The sequence below is a fragment of the Oryzias latipes genome, chromosome 4, assembly GCF_002234675.1.
Source record: "Oryzias latipes chromosome 4, ASM223467v1".
NCBI lineage: Eukaryota > Metazoa > Chordata > Actinopteri > Beloniformes > Adrianichthyidae > Oryzias > Oryzias latipes.
Window position 1 is genome coordinate 14525998 of NC_019862.2, and position 27876 is coordinate 14553873.

The 27876-nt window shown below is 37.8% G+C and overlaps 1 protein-coding gene across 5 annotated transcripts; it reads left to right on the top strand.

Annotated features, from left to right (window-relative positions):
- The first annotated feature begins 5575 nt into the window (after positions 1 to 5575).
- ptprc (protein tyrosine phosphatase, receptor type C) lies at positions 5576 to 27876 on the top strand. 5 transcript variants are annotated; one of them, XM_023954266.1, is made up of 34 exons: positions 5576 to 5867; positions 5957 to 6063; positions 10975 to 11013; positions 11592 to 11615; positions 14157 to 14297; positions 14498 to 14671; positions 14847 to 14957; positions 15180 to 15200; positions 15385 to 15624; positions 15737 to 15961; positions 16046 to 16159; positions 16376 to 16495; positions 16598 to 16723; positions 17038 to 17187; positions 18076 to 18275; positions 18374 to 18434; positions 18567 to 18675; positions 18835 to 18872; positions 20821 to 20930; positions 21859 to 21949; positions 22065 to 22141; positions 22297 to 22333; positions 22417 to 22514; positions 22649 to 22774; positions 22913 to 23070; positions 23369 to 23504; positions 23807 to 23956; positions 24120 to 24210; positions 24297 to 24433; positions 24566 to 24700; positions 24769 to 24885; positions 24964 to 25121; positions 25518 to 25653; positions 27015 to 27876. In XM_023954266.1, the coding sequence occupies exons 2-34, from the start codon at positions 6000 to 6002 to the stop codon at positions 27330 to 27332; spliced, it is 4032 nt and encodes a 1343-aa protein (XP_023810034.1). In that variant the 5' UTR covers positions 5576 to 5867; positions 5957 to 5999; the 3' UTR covers positions 27333 to 27876. The 5 variants fall into 5 exon arrangements, with proteins under 5 accessions (XP_023810034.1, XP_023810035.1, XP_023810036.1 ...); XM_023954267.1 differs by having other exon boundaries at positions 5576 to 5764; positions 5905 to 6063; XM_023954268.1 differs by lacking the exon at positions 14498 to 14671 and having other exon boundaries at positions 5579 to 5867.

Below are 27876 nucleotides of genomic sequence, written 5' to 3' on the forward strand. Positions count from 1 at the left end.
GTTGAGAATCCAAATGCATTTTAAATAAAATACAAATAAAACAAAACAAAAAACATTGCATTACAAATTGAGGTGCTTAAAGCTTGACACTTTCAATTCTATGAGAAGAGAAAATTCAAGATCATGCCTGTAGTGTGCTGTTTCCTAGCACTATTTTTAAAAAGGTGTCCAGCCCTTTCCTCAGTCATTTACTTTAAATGGGCATTTCAGATGACTCTGCCACAACATACAAATGAAGAGAGAGGGGGTTAGTGCAATGGCTTAAGTGTTCAAGGAAAATAAAATTGTCTATCTTAAAAGAATACCAATGGGTACAAAATTATAATGCTCTCCAGGTCCAGGAAAAGTTAAAATATGCCTATTTTATTTTCAGTAAAATCAATATATTTTCCCGCATAAAATCCATTAGTTTCTTAAAAACCCTCTGTGATGAATGTTTTGTTTTTGGAGTTTTCAAAACGTTCTTGTGGCATTTTTCTCATGATGCAGGACACACATAAAGAACGTATAACATATAAAGAACATAGAAAGAAACTGCATTTCTGAGAATTTCTTTGTTCAAATTATTGTGAATCAGGAGCAAACAAAAAAATGCTGCTGATAAAAGCTTTTAGGTGTGACTTGGAAGCTGTGGCAAGCCACACCGCTCCACCTGTGGACGACTAGATCTATGCACGTCTTATTTTTTCTTGTCTGAGCTGGAATCTGGCTCAACGCTACGGCTGGATAGCTCTGATATTGCTCACCAGTTTTTTTGCCCTGGTAATGTTAGGTTGGGGGGTGTGAGGGGCTGTGGGCTTGCAGGTGAGCATGCTAATAGATGGATGATGGGAAATGGGCCCAGGTTTACTCTGCATCTACAGTCCCTCCCACAACCCAGAGGAAAACCTCTGATAAACTACTGGCACTCAACAGAAATTATGTCTTTGGAAACGACACAGGTTTTTTGGTTTTGGCTTAAAACAGCATCATAACTAAAAGACCACTGGGAGATCAAAAGATAATCAGATTAATACTTTAAACTGTTGGTGGATCAACTCTTTGCAAAACTGCAACTGCAACCTCTCAGACATTTAACCAAGAAGTTTAACGTGTTCCTGAACATATCCTAAGTAAGTTACTTTACACAAGAAATAGAGCATTCCCCTTTCAAAAGATCTTGAAAGATGCAGACTTTTAAATTATTGTGCCATTGCACATAAAATCTTATGTGATATCAAGCTAATCTTAAACTTTAAAAGGTTTACGTTTCTTTCTTTATGGTTATGCAATTGCTCTGTCATGGTGCCTCTGGCAGCTCTCCTCCCCCTCCCCTCTCTGCATGGTTTCTGATTCGACTCAGCTGTGACCATTCAACTCATCAACAACCTGCTCTTCTTAACCCTTGTGCTATCCTATGGGGTCAAGATGACCATTGACGTGTTATTCCTTCCATGACAAAGGTGGATAAAGGTGGAAAGATTTCACGTTATCCACGAACACCAGTGAAGATTACAAGTCATTGAAGAAAAAGGTTCAGCGCACTCTCTTGTGGGGTCTGGATGACCGCACTCCCAATGTTAAAGTGCCTAGGATAGCACAAGGGTTAAGGAGATCCAGCTCCAGCATTCTTCGTCAGTTTGTTGCCCCTGATGGTGCTTAGTCTGGTCACTAAGTTATTCTTAGCTCATTTATTTTTGCTCATGCCTAACTCCCTCCTATGCCTCGTCTTCAGGACATACAAACCATGAGTGGTCACCTGAGTCTCCTGTCTATCTGAGTCGAAGTACCTCACGGAAGTCCAAGTACCCTCTAGCCACTCCACGAGCCAATACTATCCTCCATGCGTACCATGAGCCATTACAAACCTCCAACGACGCCACCAGCCGCTTTCCAGCCTCCTGCCCCATCAAGACATCACGAGGGCAGCCTCTGTCAAACAATCCTGATTCATTTCGCAAAAACAACACTCTGTTCACGAATTATGCACACTTTATATGAGAATATGACTCATTATGCCAAACCTTCCCTTCTTACACAAAGAAATATAATCCATCAAAGCTCCAGTAAGCATCCAGGTTTTTTAGAGCATGATGTTGGAAAATATGCATAACAATTTCTATAGGGTCAGAAAACTACGACCGTACTAATTCCAACCTTGGCATGTATCGAATTATTTAAAAAATATTATTTTACCACTTTTTTTAATTAGTTTAACAGTAGATTATATAAAAATAAGGAAGTTTGTACCTATCTGCAGGTTTTCATATATTTCTACCCATTTTTTTTAACTTTAAAAGATGTAAAACGGTTTCAATGGCTTTGCAAGTGAAACCACAGAGGATACAGAATTATGAAACCACAGCATTGCCCTGATCACTAAAGCTCGTTGTCAACCCTGTACATCTTAAAGCCATGGTTGCCCAATAGTTTCTAATAGAAAACACAAAGCTGTTGGCCTGACATGACTTTTTCACACGACCTTTGCCATCAAGGTCAACACTGGACCCAGCAGAGACTGTTTGCATGAAAAAAATGTAGTGTCTTACATGCACTTTGAATAAGAAACAAGAATCCACACATTTTTAGGGTGCTGTTTTGTTCAACACAACAAGAAGTATGTGTTTTTTCATGCGTCTACACCCACGTTGCAATATTTGTGGGTTTTGCAAGGGTTTTGTATGGGCAAAGATGGGGGAGGACTGGAAAATTGCAGCCTGTATTTCTAAAATAAAACAATGATAATAATATGAATAATGATAATAACAACAATCATGATCATAATAATCATAAAATACTTTATTTATAAAGCACTAGAGACCAGAAGTGCTGTACAGTGACCGAGAGAGAAAAACGATTAAAAGCATACAAAGAAATGCTAACAAGATTGTATGATTAGTGATTTTTTATTTATTGGTTGTCTTTGTTTTTTTTTTGAGGAATTATAGTACTGTATAGTATTGTTTTTTAAGGCGTCTAAGTAATGTATATTATTCTTAAATCTACTGTTGGCAACTTGAAAAGAACTGCCCTCCCAAAAACATTTTTTTATTTCAAATGATCATATCTAAAAGTACTCTACAGGTAACGTATTCTTGGGTGCTGTATATCATGTTTAACTCTTTAAATGTTAATTTGAGTCTGTTTCTGACTTCATCCTTATACTCTGTAGTGAAACATTTCCATGTGGCTCCACTTCACCCCGTAAAACAACATGCACAGCAACTTCCATAGATTATCATCTGAATATTAACTGCTCATTCCTATTATTCACCTCTGAAGCTTAAAAACATAAACATTTTCCTTACAAACAATATTTTGTAAATGCAAACACATTCCCTGGCTTTAAAGAATCATGCTGCACTCTCTGTATTATCCATTGTATTACCGATCCTTCATTCCAGCTGTCAGAGGTTGATGCTCTACCTCTGTCCCAGAAAAAGTAGATTGCTGATTCCTATTTTTCGAAGTTTGTGTATTGCAAAATGCTTACATTGTGGATTTTCAAATTAAAAGTTTTAGTGGCTCAAAATAGAAAGTGGTTTTGACTCACTAATGGGAGAAAGCTGTGCTAAGAAACAAAAGGTAGAGACCCAATTTGAACTTAATTTCCACCTTTGTTAGCCTCTGCAGCATCTTTTAACTCAAACCAGTGGTCTGACATTCTTGCAGAAGGAAACATAGATTGTATCAGATACTGAAGTTACTGAGGAACTTTTTTTAGTTAGCAGCTTAGTTGCTCTACTTAAAAACTTGGAAATTAATGAGTCACAGAACAACGGCTGAGACATTTTGTTTACAGAGCTGACTCGTTTGAAACCACCAGCACTATGGAAATAAATTCATACTTTTTTATTGATTTCATATGACAGAACTTTCATTTTTACTTGTGATGATGAATGGTGTATACTTATAAAGTGCTTTACTACCTTCCTTGAAGGCCCAAAGTGCTTTTGAGTCACAATTTACTTATGCACACATACACTAATGACCAACACTGGCGCCAACTTATAACCATCAGGAGCAAGTTAGGGTTCGGTGTCTTGCCCAAAGATACTTTAACACATGGGGCGGGCAAGGCAGGAACCAAACCTGCGATCTTCCGATCAGAGGTCAAACAGTAAAACAAGTACAGATAAGATTACATAAAAATCAACATCAAAACCAAAACCGTGACCAATCATATTATGTCCCTCACCGACTAAATAGCCCTTTATTAGAGCTTCATAACATTTTCACATTTCTTCCTCTTTGGCTTTGTGTTTACTTTGATAAATTACTGAAGTACTACTAGTATTACTAAAATGTCATCCAGTCTTAAACTTTAGCTGGTTTTCAAAAACCACAGCTAAAATTACATCAGCTGACTTATTTTCTTAAATTACCATTTGAAAAAAAAATACTAAAAGTGCTAATAATGGAAAGATATACCCACATTTATGCAAAACATGCAAGAACGTTACTCATATATCACTGACTGATATCTTTCTCATGCTAGTGTTATTTTCCACTGCATCAAAATTTAAAAACGTTTTTTAAATTACATCTATACCTCTTTATAAATGTTATTTTCAGAAAGCATCGGTTAAATGTTGATGGTAATGTTAACAGCATGACTGTATACATAGCTATTCAGATTTGACAAAGATTTAGTAAAAAAATAATTCAAAAAGAACAACACATGCCTGCAAACAAATACCTACACCAAGAAAAAAATCAACAAGAAACTGAACGAATGTGTGACAACACCGTCATTCAGGGTTCAGGAACCTGTTGCCGCTTGCTTCAGAGCCATTTCCTGATTACAACAACCTAAAATTTTCAGAAATGGTAATAGCCGTAAAGCATATGTCTGACAGGAAATCCAAATTTAGATCTTACTCAAAAACAGTAGTTTTAATGGAGAAAAATATTCTTTGATAGAAAATTTAAAAATAACAGATGGAAAATGTGTTGGAGATTCTGTCATCTTGGTCCCATGCAGAGCCTAGTGTGTAACCACAGCAGGACTCAATATTCAAAGCCAATTATATTGGCTCAAAAACAAAACCTGCTTGGTTTTCAAGTACCATGGCTTTTAACAGCATGAGGAAGCTGTGTTTCATCTGGATCCACGTCAACTCACCACCCGGTGTGCCAGCCTTCCTCCCCAGGGAGTTTTTTTTGCCTCTCTACTTCTACATAGATGAGTTATTTCTTGTACATGTAAGCAGAAGTAAAGCATTTTGGGATCTAATCTGGGGTGTCGTGATGTCAGTGACTTCGGACACATCGGACATTACTAATACATGGTTCTCAGTCTGAGCAGCAGCCAGGGGTCACATGTTTTCTCTTTTTGGAATGAGAGTTGAAACTAAAAAGAGGGAAGAAAGTTTAAGAAAGGAAAGTTTTCAGCTCTGCTGGCTCCATGTGAGCTCATGGACAAATGGCGGTGGTGTGCAGGGAGGAGTCAGTGACAAACAAGAGGAGTTCTAAGAAGTTTCACTACTGTATGTCGACTGAGAAGTGAGCCAGGAGGGCAGGCTTTAGTCTGAAGGCCTTGGGAGGATCTAGTGTCCATTTTCCTCTATTTAATTGTCTGTTCGCACAAAGTGAACTTCAAAATGGTCAAATTATGAACACATCTTCCAAAGCCGAGAGCCACTTTTCTTTCTTTTTCGATGACCGTGAGTTTTCACACTTTAGCAAAAGCATCTGAAGACCGAGAAAAGGCTTCCTGCTCTTGGTGGCGTAGCTAAACTCGAACTTCCTGTCATCAAGCTGTAGCTAGAGGCAGTCTCTTTTGGTATGTGTCATTACTCATGCTTGCTTGACTTGAAACCACAGGCGAGGTTCAGGGTTTGGGGAACAAGTCCAGGAAGCTGCAGCAGCAGATAAGGCAGACAAACGTATGTAGCTTGAAATAAGGTAACATTTTTGTTTCAGTTGAGAACGGGAACCACCACTTCAATCAAGCTGCCTTGTTGGTCCTTGATAGGGCTGTCCTCCAAAGGTGGCTGCACCCACCCTAACTCCTGACCATGGCAGGTGTCCTTGGTTTGAAGATCTTGCTCCTCTTGGGTGGGATCATCTCTTTGGTCAACTGTGAGTAACCATTTGAAATGATAACAGATAGGTTTTCTTTCTTAGGAGGGTGCAGCAAGGAAGAAGTGTATCCCAGTTTCTCATTGTCTCTGTCGGTTCAAAAAAAGTACAAAAAATGTGTTCGATTTTTTGCAAAACATTCAGAAGCTGATACCCACCACCCCCCCTTAAGTTTTTTTGAAGTTAGTTGTTGAGAGAGTGATTGTGTTTATCAGGAAAAAGTAAGTTATTTTCCATGTGTGAGATAGAGACGTAAATCTGTCAGCAGATGAACTCAGAGGTATCCTTTTTTTTGTGTGTGGAAAACATCACCCCACAAAATAAATTCATTTAAACCGAGGGCAGAATTGACAAGCTACAGTACATCAAGCCTTTGACTCGCGCCCTCGTTTGTGCTGCTTCACGTTCTCTTAACGTTTCCGAGCCACTCAATACGGCAGACGCGTGTGATGTGAGAAGCTGAAAAGTGACAGGTTTCTGAGCCCCCTTCAGCAAAAGAATAAACACTGGTGTTCAATCAAAGCCGACTCTTAATAAGAAGCTGCTCTTTAAAACGTGCTCCTTTATTTGCTACAAAGCGGAGGGAATTTTTGCAATCATGTTTCTGTTCTGCTTTAAAGTTGTGCATGTGTGCAATGGTATGAGTGTGTACTGTACATGTGGAGGTGTAGAGGATGGGGGGGGGGGTAGGAACGCGGTGGGGGGAGACGTCTGTCAAACATTAAAGAGAAAAAAATTTGGGGTGTGTCCCTGCAAGCTTTCCATTTCAACCCCAGCGACTTTGGAAGTTGTGTTAAGATATATGTGTGCGAGTGTGTGTTCGCTCCGAGTAGTTGTGCACCTCACCGCCTGCAGCATCGCTTGGAGTTCAGCTCCTGTTCGACACCTCAGACATTTCTTTTTTATTCAGCTAGTCTGCAGACATGAGTTAAAATAATTCCTTTACTCTTTTTATCGGTGGTCTTCAGTCAGGGTCAGTTTTTGTCGTTTTTGTAACACGTGTGAGGTGATTCACTGTTGTGTATCAACACACTAGCACACAGACACTTTCCCATTCATTTTGGATGTTCCTTTTCTTCTCAAAAGAGCCAGTGTTGTTTTTGATTTTCCGTTTAATGGAACTTTCCATTTTTTAGTTAACTTTGTAGACCAAAAAGGAAATAAATGGTCTATAATATCTGTTTTATGTTTTTTAAGCCCTCCCAATTTTTTTTTGTGGGGGGGGGGGTCTCACAAACCTTAAGGTCAAAGGTGAAAACCTTTGTGAGTGTCTTTAGGGTTTAATGTGCGCCCTGCTGCATCAGGTTGGAGTTTCAGCATCTTCTGTGTTCCACCCTCTTTGCCCTCACTTCCTGTTAGAAGAGTTTAGCAGCGTGGGCAGACAAACACTACACAACTCCATGACTTGAGAATTCGTGACAAACAAAGAGGAAGTGTCCTGAAATGAAGAAGTTGGGTCAGATTAGTTAAGTCTGAATAAATTAAGCTATGAGATGGGTTTGCCAGTCAGACAGAACTTCTGTTCTCATGTCAATGCAAAATGTAAAAGGACTAAGAAAACCGATGTGAAGACAGCCCCAGAGACACATCTCACAATGAGGTTGATGTGTTTTAAAGGTGGAATTTGTACATTAAGTGTCTGACTAGATTTTATCATTTTTTGTTGAAATACATATCAAACTTATTTGTTAGTTTTTTGGGAACTGCTGGTTAGCAAGGCTCCTGTACTCTTCTCACTGACTGGTTGAAGATGGGTGATGCAACTACATGAAAATCAACCTCCTTTGCATATTTTATTCATATATTTTTTTTGCTCTTGCTTTGGACTGATATTCACTGAGAACAGAGGCCAAAAGCAGCAGGAGAACCAGGCTGCTCTAACTGGACGCACTCGACCGGAGCCAGAAATTTTCCCTCATATAGCTCAAAAATATGGGGGGACTTCCATGGAGACCCTCCATATCAGTCAAAAAAAAAGTAACTGGCACCACCCTATATCGCTTTAGAAACATACTTTATTTGAACTGTCGGCCTCCTTGTTTTAACGTGGACGCTAACAGTTATGTTGGTTTGTTTTTTAATTCTACAATTCTCAACACTTTTGGGTAAGGGTTAGGGAAAACTGTATAATATCTGAGTCCGATCGATGATGTCAGGCGCCATCTTGTCTGCAGCCATGTCCCTCTCAACAGTAGGGCTGAGGGGGGGAAGCTGACGCAATATCTTTGAAGTGTCAGAAATGTCTGAGTTAGCATCATAAGCAAAGCCCCTGCTCACAGCAATGCTGTCACTCAGCTTCTTCTCAATCAAACTTCATTCTCAGTGGCTCTAACTTGACTTTTTCAGAATAGGAATGAACTTAAATTCTTTTTAGACTGAGAAATGGGGCTTTGCAGTTTTATTTCCTTGCTTGCATATCTAACAAGCTAACATTTGGGGTTAACTCTGTACCACATCAGGTTGTTAATATCACAGGGTCACACCTCTGCACATCGCATAGTGTGATGACATGTAGTCAAGACATGTGTGATGACTTGTTTTGTGTGTGTGTGTGTGTGACGTCTGCCTATAATACTTACTTCTTCCTATAATAGTCTGTAATGTTCAAAGGCTTGTTACTGCATAATTCCTCTTTCTTAACCCCAATCAAACAAAAAGATAAATGTGACTCGACCATTTCAACCTAATTTAATTAGATGATTTCAAACTCATTATTAATACATTTTTAATGTATTTTGTGTTTTAAGTATCACTTTTTGGTGGGATCATTGTGATCATTTAAAATCGAAGCATTAAAGCGAATGAGCTCAAGCATGACACTGAATAACTTTTTACCCTTTAGAATGCTGGAAGGAGCTAAAAAACATTGAGCGTTTTATTAATTTTAAAATTAAACAGCTAATAGTAGGACATGGGTTAAAATGAAAAAAACTGCACTGAATTGACCTTTTTAGGAAAACAGTTTTGATAGAGAAAAAATCAATTTAAATGAAAATTAGGGTAGATTGAATTAAAAGGCTGGGAAATCATGTTTAATGTAGTTCATTAAAATTTACATTTTAATTTTAATACAAATAACATAAACATGTGTAGATTGTATATCAGTTTTTTTTCCCTAAAAAATTAATGCTCAATTCATTGCATTACAAATTGAATCAATTTTTTTCAAAACCTAGACCTTTTCTATGAATTTCTTTTTTTTTAAATCCAGATTTTGCAAACATTTCAATTAAATTTCTTTCTGTTTCAGTCACTGTACTTCGTTTTACAACATGTTAATCCCACTTAATCTTGAAATGTTCATTTTTATAAATGTGTGTTTTCATATCTTTTAACAAACAACTTTGGTAAAATAAATAAATAAATAAAAATTAAGAAAATCAAAACATACATAAAGTCAAGACTAAATAAATTGGAGAGAATTTAAGCTTTTTCTGTAAAACTGACCACTTCTTCTGAGACATGTGAGAATATGAGTTGTGGCCATTTTATAATTAGTTCTGGTATGATTTAGCTGAATTCAGTCACATGCAGGTTTCAACTTCAACTTCAACTTTCGATAATTCCACCAATTTTATTTTTTTAATTACAATATTTTGGTCAATATTTTCTCTATTTATTTTTGTAACTTATTCCCAAAGGTGTTTTAATTCTCTTTTTTTCTCATTTTCTTAAATTCATTGATGGAGTACAAAGGTTCAAAGTTTGTGCTTTGATTTGATTGATTGAAGTCAATCAATCAAATCAAAGGTTCAAGGTTATGATGAGTGTTTGCTCTGTCAGTTTTTTTTATGCCATACATCCTTTTTATTCGTGAGTTTTTTTTTACCGCCTCTTTTTTGCTAAATGGAACATAAGAAACCAGTGGGATCAACATCCAAAATCCGTAATGAAAATGTGTTGTTTATTACCAAATAAAAATGTAATAGGTCTCTGTTTGGGGATCTAATAAAGCATTAGTCATGGGGCTTTATAGTGTGGACTCAAACCACTGGTCATGTTGCAATTTCTCTGTCTGTTTCATAAAGTATTATTTGCGAATTGAAATCTTTGTTAAGACCTCAAACTAATGTCTTTATTAGTAATACATTCTGAAAGGTGAAGGGGTTCTTCTTTGTTATAAATATTTGAGGTTTTATCAACTATTTCCAAATATGGTCTAGGTAACGGCGAAATAACAGACTTTGTTGAGAACTAACTAATTCTATAAAGCAGTTACTTCCCCATTCATTTCCCACTCAAAGTTCTTTCGTCCCTTTTATCTATATGATGTTTTTTTTTTATTGTAAAGTCGGTGAGGGGTCCAGCCATCAGTTTCTAGGAAACCAGCAGGGAGCACGTTCAGACATGGGGGCTTGAAAATATCATTGCAGAAAGCGTGCATTGCTGCTTAAAACTGTGAAACGAGAACACCCAAACCACATCCTGGCACAAAGAGTCTGGCTTCGTCCTGATCACCTCCATCTTCTTTTTGCTCAGCATCAATAATATCAATCTAAATAGTTGCTACAATTACTTTTTTATGTTGTTCCAAATTTTCTAATTCAGTTTTGTTCTTTTTTTTTTCAATGTGCCTAATTTATTTAAAAAAAAGAAGAAGAAAGACAGAAAATGGCGGCTGAGCTGAAAGCAGCTCTGTAAGTCTGTGTGGCTTCTTGTTCTGTACTGCAAGGCAGGAAGTAGTGGTTTGCTCTAAAATAGCAAGTGCTGCTCCTTGTCACACTGACTTAACAACCAGGTTTCAGACCCCTTCCTCATCCAGATAACTCAGCCGCTTCTTCCACTGCACCCCTTTTGCTGTCATGTCATAATTCAATTAATAACAAGCTTGAAGGACTGATAAAAGGAAATAATGAATTCCTGGCTCCATTCACCAATAACAATATACACTTTTTTGTCCTGTTTTTATAGGCGACGACCCTGTAGATAAACCCAAAGATGATCAATCAGGTGGGTGATCATTTCTACCTTCGAATCATGAGAATCACAACTTCACATTTCACTAAAATGATGACAGATGTTGACGTCTTAGATTTAGAAGAGAATGAACCATCTGAAAGAAATTAGCTTCAATTTGTACAAATCTGCAAACACGCTAGATTTGCTGTAGTTGTATTATATTTTCAGAATTGTCTATGAAAAGAGTTGCATAAGCTTGTCTATTGATTTTAGAATTTTTGGTTTTCACATAATTGTCTTTATATAAAATTGCATAAAATGAACTATTAGTTTTAAATGTGCAACAAAAGTGATTGAGGAAGAGAACTCTGTCGTTATGTTTCTAGATACAGTCTTGACTTGTTAACAAACTGAAAATCACCCTTTAATTTGATAAACTCGCTAAGACCAGGAGGCTTAAGAAATACTTCATTTTTCTTGAAATAAAGCAGTAATTAGACAAGAGTTATGGAAGAAATTCCAACAACTGTATTTTGTTTCTTTTCTCTTCTTTCTTGGAAGGATAAAAAGAAACAATGAATTCTTTGCTCCCTTAATGACTCACACCTTTTTTGTCTTTTGTTTTAAAGGTCCTATTGCAGGGAATCCTACAGGTGGGTGATCATTTCTACCTTTCACCCTAAGAATCATGAGAACAAAAGCTTCACATTTCACTAAAATGATCTCAGATCTTGACGTTTGCCTGATCTGTGAGAGAAAATCAACCATCTGAAAAAAAATTGCTTCAGTTTCAATATATAAATAAATATAAAAAATATTTAAAAAATTGCTGTTGTTGTTGTTTAGAATAACTAAACAAAAAGAGTTGGGTTGAGTTGAGTTGCTGGATGTTTATAATCATTACTGTCAGGTTTAGAAGTAATACAAATCTAGACGGGGCGGGGCCTGTCCACGCACACACGTTCAAATGTTATAAACAAACCTGTTGGCTCCAAAAATGTTCACATACACACATGTCAACATGTACATGATACAACTAATGCTCACACATGTATACTTATGCATTCAGACCAACACATGTAAAACATTTTATTCAGTCACCTGTGCTCCAGTGAGTGTTTATTATCTTCTAAAATGGATGATGGAATGTAAAAAGAAGGAGGAGAGTACCAAGTCATCCACCGCAGCAGCAGCGGCAGCCAGGACCCCCCAACACCTGCACGGTAGCAGATAGAGAACAACCACCCGCCAGGCGAACGCATCCACCACCCGGGCCAGGACCAGCAGGACCGCCATAAGGGGCCCCCAACGCCAGGGAGCAGGGAGGCATAAACGGACAGAGAGTGCAGCTCCAGCCAAACCAGAAGAGCAGCCCCCCCGACACGCAGGGAGGGCCCAACATGGGGCCCCGCCCTAGGAGAGCATCCCCACCCCCATACGACCACCCCACCACCACCAAGGAGTTCTGAGCCCCCCCCCACCTCACCCCAATCCCAGGAACGGGCCAGAACCCCCCAAGGGAGACCCGCCCCACACTCCAGGAAACCACCCACCCAGCCCATGGTTGGTCCAGGAGAGAGCGAGGCAGGGGCCGGTCACCCCTGCCCAGATGGAAGACTCCCAAAAGAGGTGGGGTCCACAAGGAGTGTTGTAAATATGGCCTTACCTGGCTTACCCACAGTTGGAATTTTGGAGAAGGCCGGCGCAAGAGGGCAAGGACCAGAACCTACACCACAGGGACACTACACACCTAGGCTCAGATGTGATGTGATCACCAGCTCCTGGTCTTACCTGAAAACTCAGGGATCCCTCTCCCTGGGTGGAGAGAGGGCCGCCGGGCCCAGGAAGCCAGCACCCAGGGAACACGGCCAGGGCCCGTGATGGAGTAGGGGACAGATGGCCCGAGGTCCCACCTTCCTTGTGAAATGTGTGTGTGTTTGTGAACGTGTGTGTGTGTGTGTGTATGTGTGTGTGTGTGTAGGAGTGTATATTTTGAGGGGTAAAGGGTAAAGGGCACTGAGAGGAAATCTCCTGATTACTCACAGTGATGTCCCATCACCCTCCCCAACAAGAGGCCCTAAATGTCTAAGGTGCAGTTAAAATTGGCGGGTAGGGCGCTGAGAGGACATTTGCTGCTTGCTGGCAGTGATGTCCAAACACCCTCCCCTACCAAGGGTCTTACATGTCTAAGGTGCAATTAAAACTGAGGGAGGGGGGCCCGTTTCCATACGACAACCATGGGAGGGGGACCACTGCCAAGTAGCTCCTCCCCCCAAGGTGCATCGCAGGCTGACCCCCCCCCCCCCCCCCCAACCATTAGTGTTAAATGTGTGCAACAAAAGAGATTGAGGAATAGGAAGAGAATTCTGTCTTCATCATGTTCCTATACGCAGTGTTGACTAATGGCTGCTTTTTGAAGTGTTTGTTTTTGTTGTTTTTTCATTAAAGTAAAAATGACATTTTCATTTACAGCTTTATAAACTGACCAAGACCGGGAGCATATAAAATCCTTACATTTTCAGACAACAATAATTCTATATTTTATTTCATTTTTCTTCATGGATCCACTATGAAATAATGTATTGGAACAATAGTTTGTGTTCGTTTATTATTAATATTATGAATTCTAAAGGTATTCGTTTTAATGATTACCCTTTTAAGTAAACCAATAATAATCTGTCACATTTTTCTTAAAGTGCTTCAGTATTTTCAGTTAAATAAAATGAAAACACTTTTAATATTTGTATTTCCCTTCTGTCTTTAACATATGACGCATCTGAGTTAATTTTCTTGTTCATCTTGAAATTCTGATGATTTAGCTGTTTAAGTTACACTTAAACGTAAAGTTTCACCATACTTCTGTTTTTAATACTTATTTTACATTATAGCTGTGTGTTTCAATGTAAGGATGGTGGGTATTTCTATGCTATTGATAAGTTAATTGATTCAGTCCTGATTCCTTCCATACATTTTTTCATTGCAAAGCAAATGGATTTATCTGTCTTTCTTCTAATGAGTTTCCAATTATTTTCTTGTTACTTTTTATAAAATACATTTTAAAGGATTTTGAAATAAAAGGAAGAGTGGCTACATTTGTTTTACAGCAGTTGCAGAGGAAATCCTCCTTATTAAGAGCATTGTCTCAGGATGCATCTCTAGGATTTGTCTTGATTCTTGTGTTTTTTGAAATGCAGAGAATTCGATGACCCCCTCACCTCCACGCACTGAGGCAGCAGCTCCTGCCACAGTCTCCCCCTCTTTCACATCTTCACCCAAGTTGCAAGGGAACCCTTCAGATTCCTCTTTTCCTACAGCTAATTTAGCCACCATCTTTGGTAATGTATTCTTGTGCTGTCAGATGACATTTGGAGTAATGTAAGATGATTGCTGTAACTGAGGCATTGAGGATGATACCTCTTGAAGGTGAACTGACCAAATGACAGGATCACGTAATGGAAAACAACAGATAAATTAGTGTATGCCACATTTTTTGGTTTTGAAAACTAGTGTTGAAATATATTTATATATCTTTCAGTCTCCTCACCTCCACGCACCTCCAGTAAACCTCCAACTATAAAAACAAGTCCATCTAACTCCACCTTACCTCCACGCACTGAGGCAGCAACTACTGCCAAAACTAACACCACCACTGTCCTCACAGCTTCTGCCACCTTGCAAAGCCTCCTCTCGTATTCAGCCAGCACCTCTGGTAATGTATTTAGGTTTTGTCTGCAGCTCAGTGCTCCATTACCTGTGGGGGAAAAAATCCTTAACGTAGGCTGAGTATTGTATCTGCTAAGATGCTGCTAACTTTTGATACTTTAACTTTAACTTTTGATACTTTTACTTTAACCACAATTGACCTCCAGTTCTTCATCCTGCAGACACCTCAATCACAACCAAACCCACACTCAGGCCATCCTCTCAGTCTAACAGCACTCAGAACCAGACCTTACCTACAGTCACCCAGAACAGCATCACAACCACAGCCCCAGGTTGGAAACGTTTTCTTTTTTTAAGGGACAAGCCAGTGTCATGAAAAAGTACAAACCGTTGTTTTTGTAAAAGAAGCACAGAAGAAATGCACTCTGCTGTGTTGAAAACTATGAAGAGAATACATCTGACAATGGGATCAATAGAAAAGATGTATGTTTATTCTTGCCTAATCATTTAATAACATGTTCTTTCTTTTCATCAAATTTAAATGTGTCCCCCAGTGACTGCAGCACCCCCTGACTGTGAGTAGCACTTAAAATATGATCTTTTTTCTGTTCTTGCAAAACATTTACTTTGCTTCTCAATAGATACCATAAACATGTATATTTTGTTGGCAAGTCGAGTTTTTTATAAAAGTAGTTTAAATTTGTCTGGGGTTTTTTTGGAGTGAAGATGTCATAAAAACTTTGCTAACTTTCTGTGCAGGTTTCTACGACATCACACAGATCAAGTTTGGCCTCCAGATTCAGATGAATAATACCATGAATAACTACTCCATTTCTGTAACTGATCGAAACCATTCCAAAAGTCAGTCCTGCAATTCAAACACAACCTGTAACATCACGGGTCTAAAGCCCTGTACTGAATATACAGTCACTGTATTTGACCTTAATGGTAATAAAATCTGTAAGAATAATGAAAACAAAACTACCACACAAGCTGCTGGTGAGTACAAATACTTCCTATTGCTCTGCTGTGTATCTATACTTCTTTGAGTGCTTAAGACACATTGTATGTTACACAGAGAAACTATTCCTCCATCATTTTTGTGTTTTAGATGATAGGGACATTGAAGTCACCAAAGAAATCCCTGGATATGTTTGTTACCGAAGTAGTTGGAACATTAGCCCTTTCCTGTCAAGACAAGCCAGAAATGAGACTAAGATACATAATGGATCAATCTGTTTGGAACTGAATGATGACGACTTTTGCTCAGATTTCACTGTGGAGTTCAGCCGAAACAGCTGTAAAAACTTCAGCATCACCAAAAACATCACAATTGGTGTGTAAAAGAGATCTAATTTTATTTTGAAGTGATTTTATTCTATTTTAATTTCTTTTCTTGTCATCTATTTTTAAAATCTAGATTTCATAAATCGAGATCGGATAAATCAGACTGAAACCAAAACACTTCCTGCAAAGATTGAGGCAAAGTTACCTCCAAAGTGTAAAAACCTAACAGTTGAGTACACCTGTTCAGGTGAGTGGGCACTAAGCTGAGACTGTGACTGCAGAATTATTAGTAAAAGAGTTTGAAGAAGAAGAAATGTACTCATTGATCGTTAGTCTGAATTTATAGGTGGTGTTTTATTTTAGTCAAAGAGGTTTTGTTATCTCTCTGAATTATTTTTAAAATATTTGTTTTCTCTGAATGTGTCCAAGTTTAATTACAATGGAAACCCATTTGTTCCCATAGAAATAGGAAAAAATGAAAGCCATGTAAATCTGTCTGATCTGGAACCATACACTAACTACAGCTGCACTGGAAAGATCGATGCCTTCGAACTTCTAGCTGTCAACTTTAGTATTGACTGTGGTACGTGGACGTTTACTTTATCACAGTGGAATGAAAGCTTTTCTTCTTAAAGCCCAGAAACATCTGCTAGAGGATTTGCTGATATGAACTGTGTTCCAACAGGTTTTCAAATCAAGGGGGAAAGCACATCAAATAACGAATCCATTAGTATGAACTGGACATTTACTAATACGAGCTGTAAAATTCCTCCCATAAATCTTTCCTATAATTGTTCCTGCAAAAGAACCGGTAGGTGAAAAATGTTTTCAGTTGCACTTTTCTTAGCATTTCTGTTGCTTTTTAGACTTTTGGTTACAAGTCAAAGAAAGATATGAAAATAAAACTTTGAAATAAAGGCAAAATTTATAGCATTTTTTTAGAACAATATTTTTAGAAACTGTGATGTCATATTTGACGTGTTTTATTATTTCTGCAATCAAACAAAAGAAAAAAAGATTGACATAGATGTTTTCATATTTTAATTTGCATTGTTGCTAATGTTAAATGCCTTGGTTTTTTTTAATAAACTAGAATTAATCAATTTGATGTAAATTATGTTACAGAAGAAATTGATGAACGGGTTGTAAAGATTGAAAAATGTCAGATTGATCGACTGGTACCGTTTAGCAGTTATACTTGTGAAGTTCAACCAATGTACAATGGCAAGAAAGTTCCTGGACACTGGAGGGACACTGTAAAAACAAAGGCTGGAGGTAAATGAAGAATTTTATTACTAATTTGTTTAAACAACAGTTTGTTGTTTATTGGTTTGTTTTTGTTTTTTTAATATGAATAAAATGCCTAAAGTTGTTACCAATTTGATTAGTTGTGTTTTTCATATGATTAATGTGAATTAATAATTAATGCAGTTTGAGTTAACAAAATATTGTATTCAAAACAGAGAAAACAATAAAACTCAACAACAAATATGATAGAATTTATGGAATATGCTTTTCTTAAAAGTTGTTTTAATCAGATACAAAAATGATAATCATACCTTGATGTTGCACTAATTTAAGTATTTGATCAATTATAGCTACATTATAAACTAACTTTTATTCCTTTTTTATTTTCAACTGATTTTGAGCTATATCTAACGTTTTAATTTAATCTAAAAAAAACTGGTTCAGATGTGGGAAGAATGGAGGAACTTTGATGAAAAAATGTCTCCATTAAAATAATGAGAATACATGTCAATAAAGGTGTTGATTTATTCAGGAGGCGTCTTGAAGTTGAAGTCATGGCATCTGGACTTAAAATCTTCGATCTATATCAGACAGATGAAGCCGCTTGAATTTTTCAAGAAAGAAGATTTTAAGTCCAGATGCCATGACTTAGTTTTAAGACCATTTAAATAAATGTTTAGCAATTATTCTGTAATGACAAAACAGAATTTGAGTTTGAAAAATTATGATTTCACATTAATTATAATTAATTTCTGTACGCAAGTGCTGAATAGTGTTGTAATAACAAAACTGTGTTTTTTGTGGGTTATTTTACACATATATGTTTGTATCCAATGATTTATTTCTGTCAACATATATTCTTGAAGCTTCACTCTGAAGGGATTTTTCATGCTTCTGTTCTTCTTTTTCCAACAGTCCCGTCAAAAGTTAAAAATTTACACCTTAATGTTAAGGAGAATAACATCATTGAAGTCAAATGTGATGCGGGAGAACATTGGCGTGGACCACAGAAGAAGTTCAAAGCACGACTTAGTTCTGGAGAGAATAAACCACCCAGCCCAACGTGTACATTTACATTCAAAGATTTGAGTTACTCCACAACCTACAAAGTAGAGGTCAGTATGATTCTGCTTTTTATTTTTGCAAATTTTATTTGTGTGAAAGACCAATCATAGAGGGATTCCTAATCTGGAGACATTTTCTGTCTGTTTAGGTGACCGCCTACAATGGAGAGCATGAGAGCCCCGCTGAGACGGACACAATTGACACTTTTTGTATGTGCTTTCATCAACTACACTGTTGTATCTGTGTTCACTCACCCCATGCAGACTTATTTCTACTTCCTTTTTTATTTTTTATTTTTTTAAATAATTATTTTGCTTGTTTTGGTTTTTGTGTTTTTTCAGATAATGACAAAGCTGTTATTGGATTTCTGGTCTTCCTCATCATCGTCACTTCTGTCGCTCTTCTTCTGGTCGTCTACAAAATTTATGTTTTGAAACGGAAAAATTCACAGTCAGTATACCTTTGTGCAACATCCATTAATAATCCCTTCTTTCCTCTATTAAAACGAGGCTTTCACATTGACAGAGAAAAGATTCTTGACACAAATCACATAAATTCTGATTTAAACATTTCATCAATCTCCCTCTTTCCTACAAATCTCTTTTGCAGTGACATGGGTGAGAGCATGAGCCTGATTCCAACAGGAAGTAAGTGGATGAATGTTATTTCTCATCTCAATATACTTGCTTTCAAACTATTCATGTGCTGTTAGATCTTAGCAAATAATTTCACTTTGTCTCCCTTTTTGTGTCCATTTATTTTTAATAGTCAAACCAGTGAGTCACTTTTTATTTATGTACCATAATTTCCGGACTACAAGCCGCTACTTATTTCCTGCGCTCACAGCGCACATTCAGTGACGCAGCTAATTTACGGTTTAACTAGGCGGCCTACGTACTTTCAGACTCAAAGCATAATTTGAATACTCTATCCAACTCCACGCAATAAGCCATTAACTTTTCAACACACCTTTAAGCAGCCAAACAGCATGGACTTGACTTCAGGTCTTAGACACTTCAGTCATGATTCAACAAAAAGAAACACGCATGCCCGGCCGCATCCCAGAATCCTTTGGTGCCATTAGACCCAACGTGCACGTGATCGCCACTACAATATGATGCATCTTTCAAGTTAAAAGCAATCGTTAAAAGCAGCGTGAAAAAATCCACCATCACCAACTGGTTTGGAAAAGCCGGTCAGCTGCGTGATGGAGAGAATAGCGCATGCTCCGGAGTGAATTTACCTCAGAGTCACAGTGACACTACTCCATCTATTAGCAGCTCCGTAATATACGAGATGATCTTTTAAACGTACGTTTATTATTGTCATGTTATGGTTATTATGAAGTGCCTGTTCGCTCATCATTTTATTTTTAATCTGTGTGGTCAGTGCTTTTTTCTGGCAGAACGTACGGTTAGGTGAAGGCTAACATGCACTAACAACGTTTAGTCTGGATGAACATGAGTCGATGCGGGAAAAGCTGCAATCTGCAGCTTGGCTGCACGTAAATATGTGGGAATAACATCAGCCCTTATTTTGTAGGGATCCGACTGGAAACACAAATTGACGTGGTCGTTTTTAACGGTTTCTAAGGACTGAGCGTAATTTTGCATTGAAAAGCTCACAGCCTCTGTGTGAGCTGGAGACATGTTCTCCTGCTGCTCGTTCACATAGAGCTGCGGGGCCGATGGCAGTCTGATGGCTCCCACACGTAACAACGCATCCGGCCCTCATCCACAAAACGTTCAGTATTAAGTCCGATTGCTCTGAACAGACACGATTCGCTCGGTCCACCGGCGCAATGGGGACGAAGCGTTCTTCCCTGGAGCCGCCCTGGCAAGGGGTGTCGGAGAATACTGACCACTTTGCCTAATACATGCGGCTTGAACTCTTATGTGGCTTGTGTATGTGCAAAAGAAGTTGAAGACGTGAAAATGGGTGGGTGTGGCTTGTAATCGGTTGTGCTCTGTGACCCGGAAAGTACGGTAAGTTTTTTAAATGTAAATTCCCATAATATACTTAGGTAGTAAAATCCAAAATCTTATTAGTTATTGCTGAGAATGACCTGAAACAAAATAAACATTTAAAGTAAAAAAACATCTGAACACTTCCTGCAAAAAGGGTGTGGCATTGAGTTTTTTTCATCGGAGTAAAGAGAAGTTAGAAGAAGCTAACTTAAGCAGATTCCCTTTTAAGTTATGAGACCCGAGGTCTCCACATAAATAAAATGCATTTTTTATTTACATTTCCATTATACACGAGGATAATCATACACTCATTTATTTGCTGCATATGTCACACATTAAATTTGTTTAAAATGGTGAACATACAGAGTAAAATCTAACACAAATAGAATGATTTGATTATTTATTCATTGTTAATTTTGGTTAGATATAAGATGAGAGCAGAATCTGGGTATTATGGTGTTTATTTTTTTATTCAAAATCCATAAAACACAATTCATCCAAGCATAGAATTTAGAAAAAACCTGTTCAGCTGTTTAAAGTGGTATGGGTGACTCACCAATGTAATTCACTTAGAGGACAAGGTGTAAGATGGACCGTTTGTACTTAATCCGTTTCTTTACTGCATCAGGTGATGAAGAAAGCTTGCTGCCAGTCGATCCAATTGCCGCCGAGGTCCTGCTGGAAACCTACAAGAGGAAGCTTGCTGATGAGGGACGACTTTTCCTGGAAGAGTTTCAGGTACAAAATCTCTATTTTAATCAAATATTTAATTCTATGGTCAATGATGTGTTGTTTTTGTTTAGAAATCAGCTTTTTATTTAATACAGTTCAAAAACTAATCAAAAGTCACCTAAACATGACGGACATCTTCTAGCTGTGTTGTAGGCAGATGTAGGCCTTTATGTTACTTTTTTTTACCACTACAACCTCAAAATGTAGTTTTTGGTAGTGAAAAGACTGCAAAACATCAGAGTTTAGTGACCTACCTCAAAGAAATAGTGTTTTGGGAGTTTTTAACATGTTCTGGTGGCATTTTTGATGAATGGGAAGATGCCTAAAGACAATTTAGTTTAAAATTGCATTTCAGAGTTTTTTTTTTTATTCAAATCATTGGGAATAAGGAGCTGACAATAAAAATGCCGTTTGAAAAAGCTGTGACGTAGGTACTACAATCAGCAGGCCAAGAGCTCCCTGCCCCGCTCTATTCTGAGGGATCCACTAGTAGAAAAATAAATCTATGTATGTCTTTGTTTTCCTCATCTGAGCTGGCATCTGGCTCATAACTGTTCCAATATTGTTCACCATTTTTGTTGCACCTCTAATGTTAGGTTGGGGTTGTGAGGGGCTGTAAACTAGCAGGAGAACGTGTTAACAAACGGATGATGGGAAATGAGGGAAGGCTTACTCAATGCAGAGGCGAACTTCGGCGCCAACAGTCCCACCCACACCTCAAAGGCAAATTGCTGATGAACTCCTGCCGCTCTGCAGAAACTATGTCCTAGGAAATGACACCGTTTTTTTTTGTTTTGGCTAATATAATAATCATAATTAAAAGACCACCAGGAACGCTTTTGCAATAGATCAAAAGAGGATTCGAGTGGAATTAGAGAGTGAAATGTGTGTTTCATTTGTTTCTGTCTGATACATTATTTGTTTTTCCTCTCAGAGCATTCCAAGGATTTTCTCAAGATACACTGTAAAAGAAGCCAAAAAGAATTGCAATGCCCCCAAGAATCGCTATGTGGACATCCTTCCATGTAAGTGATCCACAAGAGATGGTTGTTAGAAACACAAACTATGGATTTTTGTGTTGAGTTGTGTAAAAATTGTTAACATCTCATTGGAGACCTTTTGTCTTATCTTCCACCAAAGACGATCATAACCGTGTTCATCTGAGCACAGGAAACGGAGAACCAGGATGTGACTATATCAACGCCAGCTTCATTGATGTATGTGAGCACCCTAACCTCTGTCTTTGAGACTGTTACAAACATGTCAACATAGTCACAAATCTGAATTCAAAACATGTTTTTTTTTACGTTTTAAAAATATTAATCTTTTATGTTGAAAAAAAGCAGAACATTGTTGTTCTTTTTTTTTGCAGGGGTACAAAGAACCGAAAAAGTACATTGCAGCTCAAGGTAAAGTCACATTTATTTATTTTTTACCCAGTAAATGTACTTGCATGTGTACATCTAAGATGCACGAGTGTTTATTGTTGCAGGACCAAAGGATGAAACAGTGTTGGACTTTTGGAGGATGGTTTGGGAGCAGCAGTCCTCCATCATTGTCATGGTGACACGCTGTGAGGAGGGAAACAGGGTAAAATCCTCACTTTACTTTTTTTGACATTAGTTAACTGGGTAATAATGAGGAACATACATTTTAAAATCAGAATCAAAAATTATATTTCTTTACTTTGTTTTCTTATTTCCCGTTGTGTGAATTTTCTGTAGATCAAATGTGCTCAGTACTGGCCCTCTCCAGACCGAGAGACTGAGATCTATGAGGAGTTTATTGTTAAACTCACCTCAGAAAAAGAATTTCCAGATTACACCATCCGCCATCTGTCCCTGACTAATGTGAGTCTGCACTGAAAACCATCAAAACACATGCTTTTGTAAAACCTTTAGCAAGCATGGTTGGTTTTAGTCTAAATAAGTGGTTTTATGTTGTCAGTCTTTGAGTATGAAACCTGTGTTTTCGTGTCTTGTATGCAGAAAAGAGAGAAGAACTCAGAGAGGGAAGTGACTCACATCCAGTTCATCAGCTGGCCAGATCATGGCGTCCCAGGAGAGCCGCAGCTCCTCCTGAAACTGAGACGGCGCGTCAATGCCTTCAAGAATTTGTTCAGTGGTCCCATTGTTGTTCACTGCAGGCATGTGAAACCCCTATACAATGGCTTACAGGGAAAATGTTCTTACTTAAGAGGATAACACTACTAAAGTGCAGCTTAAGTAGGAAAAAATTGACTCTTTCTTTCTTGCCATTGATCATTTAATAGTTTAAAACAAATAAAAAGCTTCTCAGTCCATCGCAGTTCCATAGAGACATGCACTTACACTCTTTATAAAGGCAATAAACTCCCAGGCCCAGTCCTGTGGGGCAACTTCTTCCTAAATGTAGTTTTGTGTTCAGATTGAATCAAACACTACTTCTCCTTGTAAACTGTGTAGTGCTGGAGTTGGCAGGACAGGTACGTACATCGGCATCGACGCCATGATGGAGGGTCTGGAGGCGGAAGGCAGAGTGGACATCTACGGTTATGTTGTCAGACTGCGCAGACAGAGATGTCTCATGGTTCAAGTTGAGGTAAAAAAAAAAAAACGTCTTGAAGATTACAGAGGGTTTGAAAAAGAAGGAAAGTTGTCCAGGCATAAGGATAAAAAGCTGAAAAAAGAAAATAAATTTGATACATTGTGTTGCCATTTTTAGTCAGACATTTTTGCCAATTTTTACCAACATTTTATGTATATTTTATGTTAGATGAAATTGAGAAGCTGTTTATCTGTCTACAGCATTAGAATGTGAAAACTAAAAGCATTTGAACAAAAGTTAAAAGTCTGGTTGAAAAAGAATGCTTTTCCCCATCTTGTGCGTGTGTCATGGTGTAGGCACAGTACATCCTGATCCACCAGGCCCTGCTGGAGCACAACCAGTTTGGAGAAACAGAGATCAGTCTGTCAGAGCTGCACAGCACACTGAGCACGCTCACACAAGGCGCCCCGGACTCTGAATCCACCTTAATGGAAGAGGAGTTTGAGGTACGTTCCCTTTTGTTTTCTAACAAGTCTGAAAAGTACATTATAAAAGGGGAAAGATTTCAGAAATATAAAAAAAAAACGTGTCTTAAATATTCTTTTATGATCAATTTTTATAGTTGTTGTACCCTTGTAGATGGTGAATAATGATTATTTTGTCCTTCAGAGACTTCCCTCCTTTAAAACCTGGAGGACATGCAACACAGGAGTCACGGAGGAAAACAAAGCAAAGAACCGCTGTGCATCTGTGATTCCATGTGAGCCTCGGCTGCACGCGTTCACACCCTCACATGTCTGCGATTCATTACACCTCCCTACTACCTGTCCACTCTCCCACCCTCAGACGACTACAACCGAGTGCTACTGAGGCTAGATGAAGGGCGGAGCCATGACAGCGCCCCTGACGATGATGAAGAGGAAGAGTCATCAGACGAAGAGGAAGATGATTCAGCTAAATACATCAATGCCTCTTACATGGATGTATGACAATGTCTTTGTATTCCTAAAAGTATCTTCTTTTTTTATTGAGCCCTTGTTTGATAAAAATGTAAACTCCAAAGAAATTCTCTTTTAGATTTAAATAAATGGACATGTTGTGTTTTTTGCACACAGGGCTACTGGGACCAAAACGCTTTCATCGTGGCACAGACCCCCCTCCCAGATACCGTGAATGACTTCTGGCAGATGATTTACCAGCAGAAAGTGCCAAACATTGTCATGCTTTCAGAGTGTGAAAAGGATGATAAGGTAGCTAAAGGAAAATACGCAATTAATAATCCCTGCAGTGATGACTAATGGTGAATTATTTGCGACAGGATTGTATGTACTGGGATGAAGACAAAAAGACTTTTGGATACTTTGAGGTGGAAGTTACAAACACAGAAACCTTTCCAGCCTTCATCTCTCGCACCATGAAAATTTACCACATTAAGGTAGCACAACTGAAAACTATTCTGTAAATGAGGGCATTTTAAATTCAATGAAAAGTGAACCATCACATCTGTCAACAGAAGGCGGAGACTCGGCAGGTGAATCATTTCCAGTTCCTGAAGTGGGAAAAAGAGCTTCCAGAGAAACCTCAAGACCTCACAGACATGATCAAGCACATTAGGAGCAACTGTGGCAATGGGAAATTACAAAAGGGCATGCCTGTTTTAGCCCACTGCAAGTAAGACACAGAGTTCTCTTAGTAAGGAAATCCTTGGTTCAAGTCCCAACTGCAGCTTGTCTGAGTGCTTTCTCCCCCCTCCATTCAATGATTAATCACGTGTTTTTGCTGCAATTGTATGTGATGATGGAATGAACAAGATTATTTTTGACTCACACACGTTTTTTTTTCTCCTGCCTAAAACAGAAAGTGTGTTGGAAAGAGTAGAGATAAACTAACGCTGGTGTTTGTTGTAAACACTTATCTACAGAAAAAAATAACTTTAAAGCTACGAAACAGGCTGTAAGACAATGAGTAACAGCAATTAGATCAGCAAGTGACTGAACGCATGTGTGAAAAACAATGCTCAAATGCTTCCTTTGTTTTGAATTTTCCTCTACATTTTTTCCTCCGCAGTGATGGCTCCACCCGTTCAGGGGTGTTCTGCGCTCTGTGGAACTTGCTTGATAATGCTGAGACTGAGAAGCTCGTAGATGTTTTCCAGGTGGTCAAAACTCTGCGTAAAGAGAGACAAAAAATGATCTCCAGCCTGGTAAGAGAACCCTTATGAAAGCATTCACGGTTTTTAACAGAATTAGAAAATTGTTTCTAATGTTTATTTCAGAAGGTAGAAACTAAAAGCAGGTTAATCCAGATAGATTGCTGGCATGCTATAGGTCTTTACTTAGATCAGGGGTCTGTTGCCTTTCGGCCTTTTGGCTCTGGAGCCACATGCAGCTCCTTTATCTCTCCCTTGTGATTTTTCAGCTTTGGAAAAAATGCTGACAATTAAAAAAAAAGAATGTATTTGTAGTTTTGGTTAATTTGTTTGTTTTGTCTTTCCTTTTTATATTCTAACAAGTCAGATAACTGAGAAATTATGGCAAAAAGGTTAAAATACTGTCTCAGTGGTATATCTTTAGAATAAACTTAAAGGTTATATTCTTACCTTCTGCTGCACAACAGTGTCTAGTTGCTGTTCGGATGCAAAGTTATTTTTAAAAGGTAGTAAAAGGAGATAAAGGATGAAGATGCTCTAAAATGATGACAGAAAATGCCACGTCTTACTTGGCCTTGCTGCAGCAGGAGGATCTTATTTGACACAGGGTGTATAATTTAAATAGAATGCCCTGCAGTCAAAAGTAAAAGAAGTTAAAATTGTTTCTACAGAAAGATATTACACTGTAATAATTCAACTATTTTAAATATTTGAAAACTATTTTTTTATGAATGGCTTAGTGGCCACAAAAACATAAATAAAGTGTATTTTTATGAACAGTAATGTAGGACTGTGGCTTTCGCTGGTTAAGAAAAAACTGGCCCCTTTTAGTGTTGAAGGTTGCAGACCCATGACTCAAATTGTAGTTGTGTAGTTTCTATCTAAAACAATGACAAAAATAAATAAAAGTAAGAATTTTCATGAAAAGACTGGCAAACAATGATGCATTTTGTAGTTTTTCAAAACATTGTTTTACAGGAATATTTTTAAGCAGTGATCCGATCAAAACTCAAAATAAGCAAACAAGAATAGTTTTTTCATGTTTGACTAAATATTTGCTTTATGTTAGTAGAAGGTCTGAGCTTATTAAACTACAAAATAGTGACTTAGATTACCAGCCAGAAGAAAAAAATTGGAAAGAAAATAAAAGTATTTTAATTTACTAAAAGATAATCAGAACTTTATATTGTGAAGTACAAAAATATTGCAAAATGTGCAATAAAGTTTATTTAAAAAATGTAAATAGTAAAGAAAAACAAAGACAAAAAAAAGAAACAAAAATTAAGCTTTGACCAAAATAAATAAATAAATAAATAAAATGTTTTAAATTCATGGATGGTTAAACAAGCAGGAATATGTGACTAAAAATAACGTTTTTCAGTTTTTCACAAAAAACATATCTATGTCTCATACAGGAACAGTACACGTTTCTGTATAGTGCTTTGGAGAGTACTTATCCCGTCCAGAACGGAGATGTGAAGCCAGTCCAGGCCGCTGGGGGCGCCAGCGTTCAGATCGTCAATGAAACCAAAGCGGAAAAGCAGCCCAGCGAAAAAGCTGAACGACCTGCCAGCACTACCAGTGATAACCAGCAGGTGGCAGCAGAAAGCAGCCCTGTGGAGGTTGAAGCAGTGAAGGAAGACAGAAAAGAGGAGCCTTCCAATGGTCCCACAGAGACAGCCCCCCCAGCGGAGGACAACAGTAACGGTCCCACTGTGAATGTGGAGGTCTAACGTGCATTTTTTTTTACTTTTTTTTGAGGAAAACACACTTGCTTTAAATTTATGCTTTCTTAAGTTCCTTCATGAATGTAAAAAAAAAAAAACATTGTAAAGCTTTCATAGTTTAACAGTTTGTTCATCTATTTTAATAGAATGTAAGTATGGATTTCATTTTAAAAGATGTAATCTCATATTTATGCAGTTTTCCAAAACAAAAATCTAAACATATATAAGTTATAAATAGTTTTTGAAAATACAAAGCTCAAATTTTATTTTTGTTTACCGAAAGGCTGTTGTCAAACTAGGGACCTTGGATTTATTTTACAGTTTAAAAAAATGTTCAAAACCTAACTTTCTGATACAGTACACAAGAGTGTTTCATATGCAAGTCTTATTTACTGCTGATTTGAGTTTTTCTAATGTTTTCCGGCTTACTTCTGTACACACATGCAACGGTCTGCATTTTTATATATCAGCTAAATCAAAATAATTGAGTTATGTACCACATTCATTATGCTCTTCTGTGTCTTTTCATTAAAAAGAAATACAACATGTG

Bases quoted from the DNA above. Each gene is read 5' to 3' on its own strand.
- ptprc (XM_023954266.1), top strand. From the start codon at position 6,000: ATGGCAGGTGTCCTTGGTTTGAAGATCTTGCTCCTCTTGGGTGGGATC. The intron at 15,201-15,384 runs GTGAGTAGCACT...CTTTCTGTGCAG, and splicing joins GACTGCAGCACCCCCTGACT to GTTTCTACGACATCACACAG. The intron at 16,496-16,597 runs GTACGTGGACGT...GTGTTCCAACAG, and splicing joins CAACTTTAGTATTGACTGTG to GTTTTCAAATCAAGGGGGAA.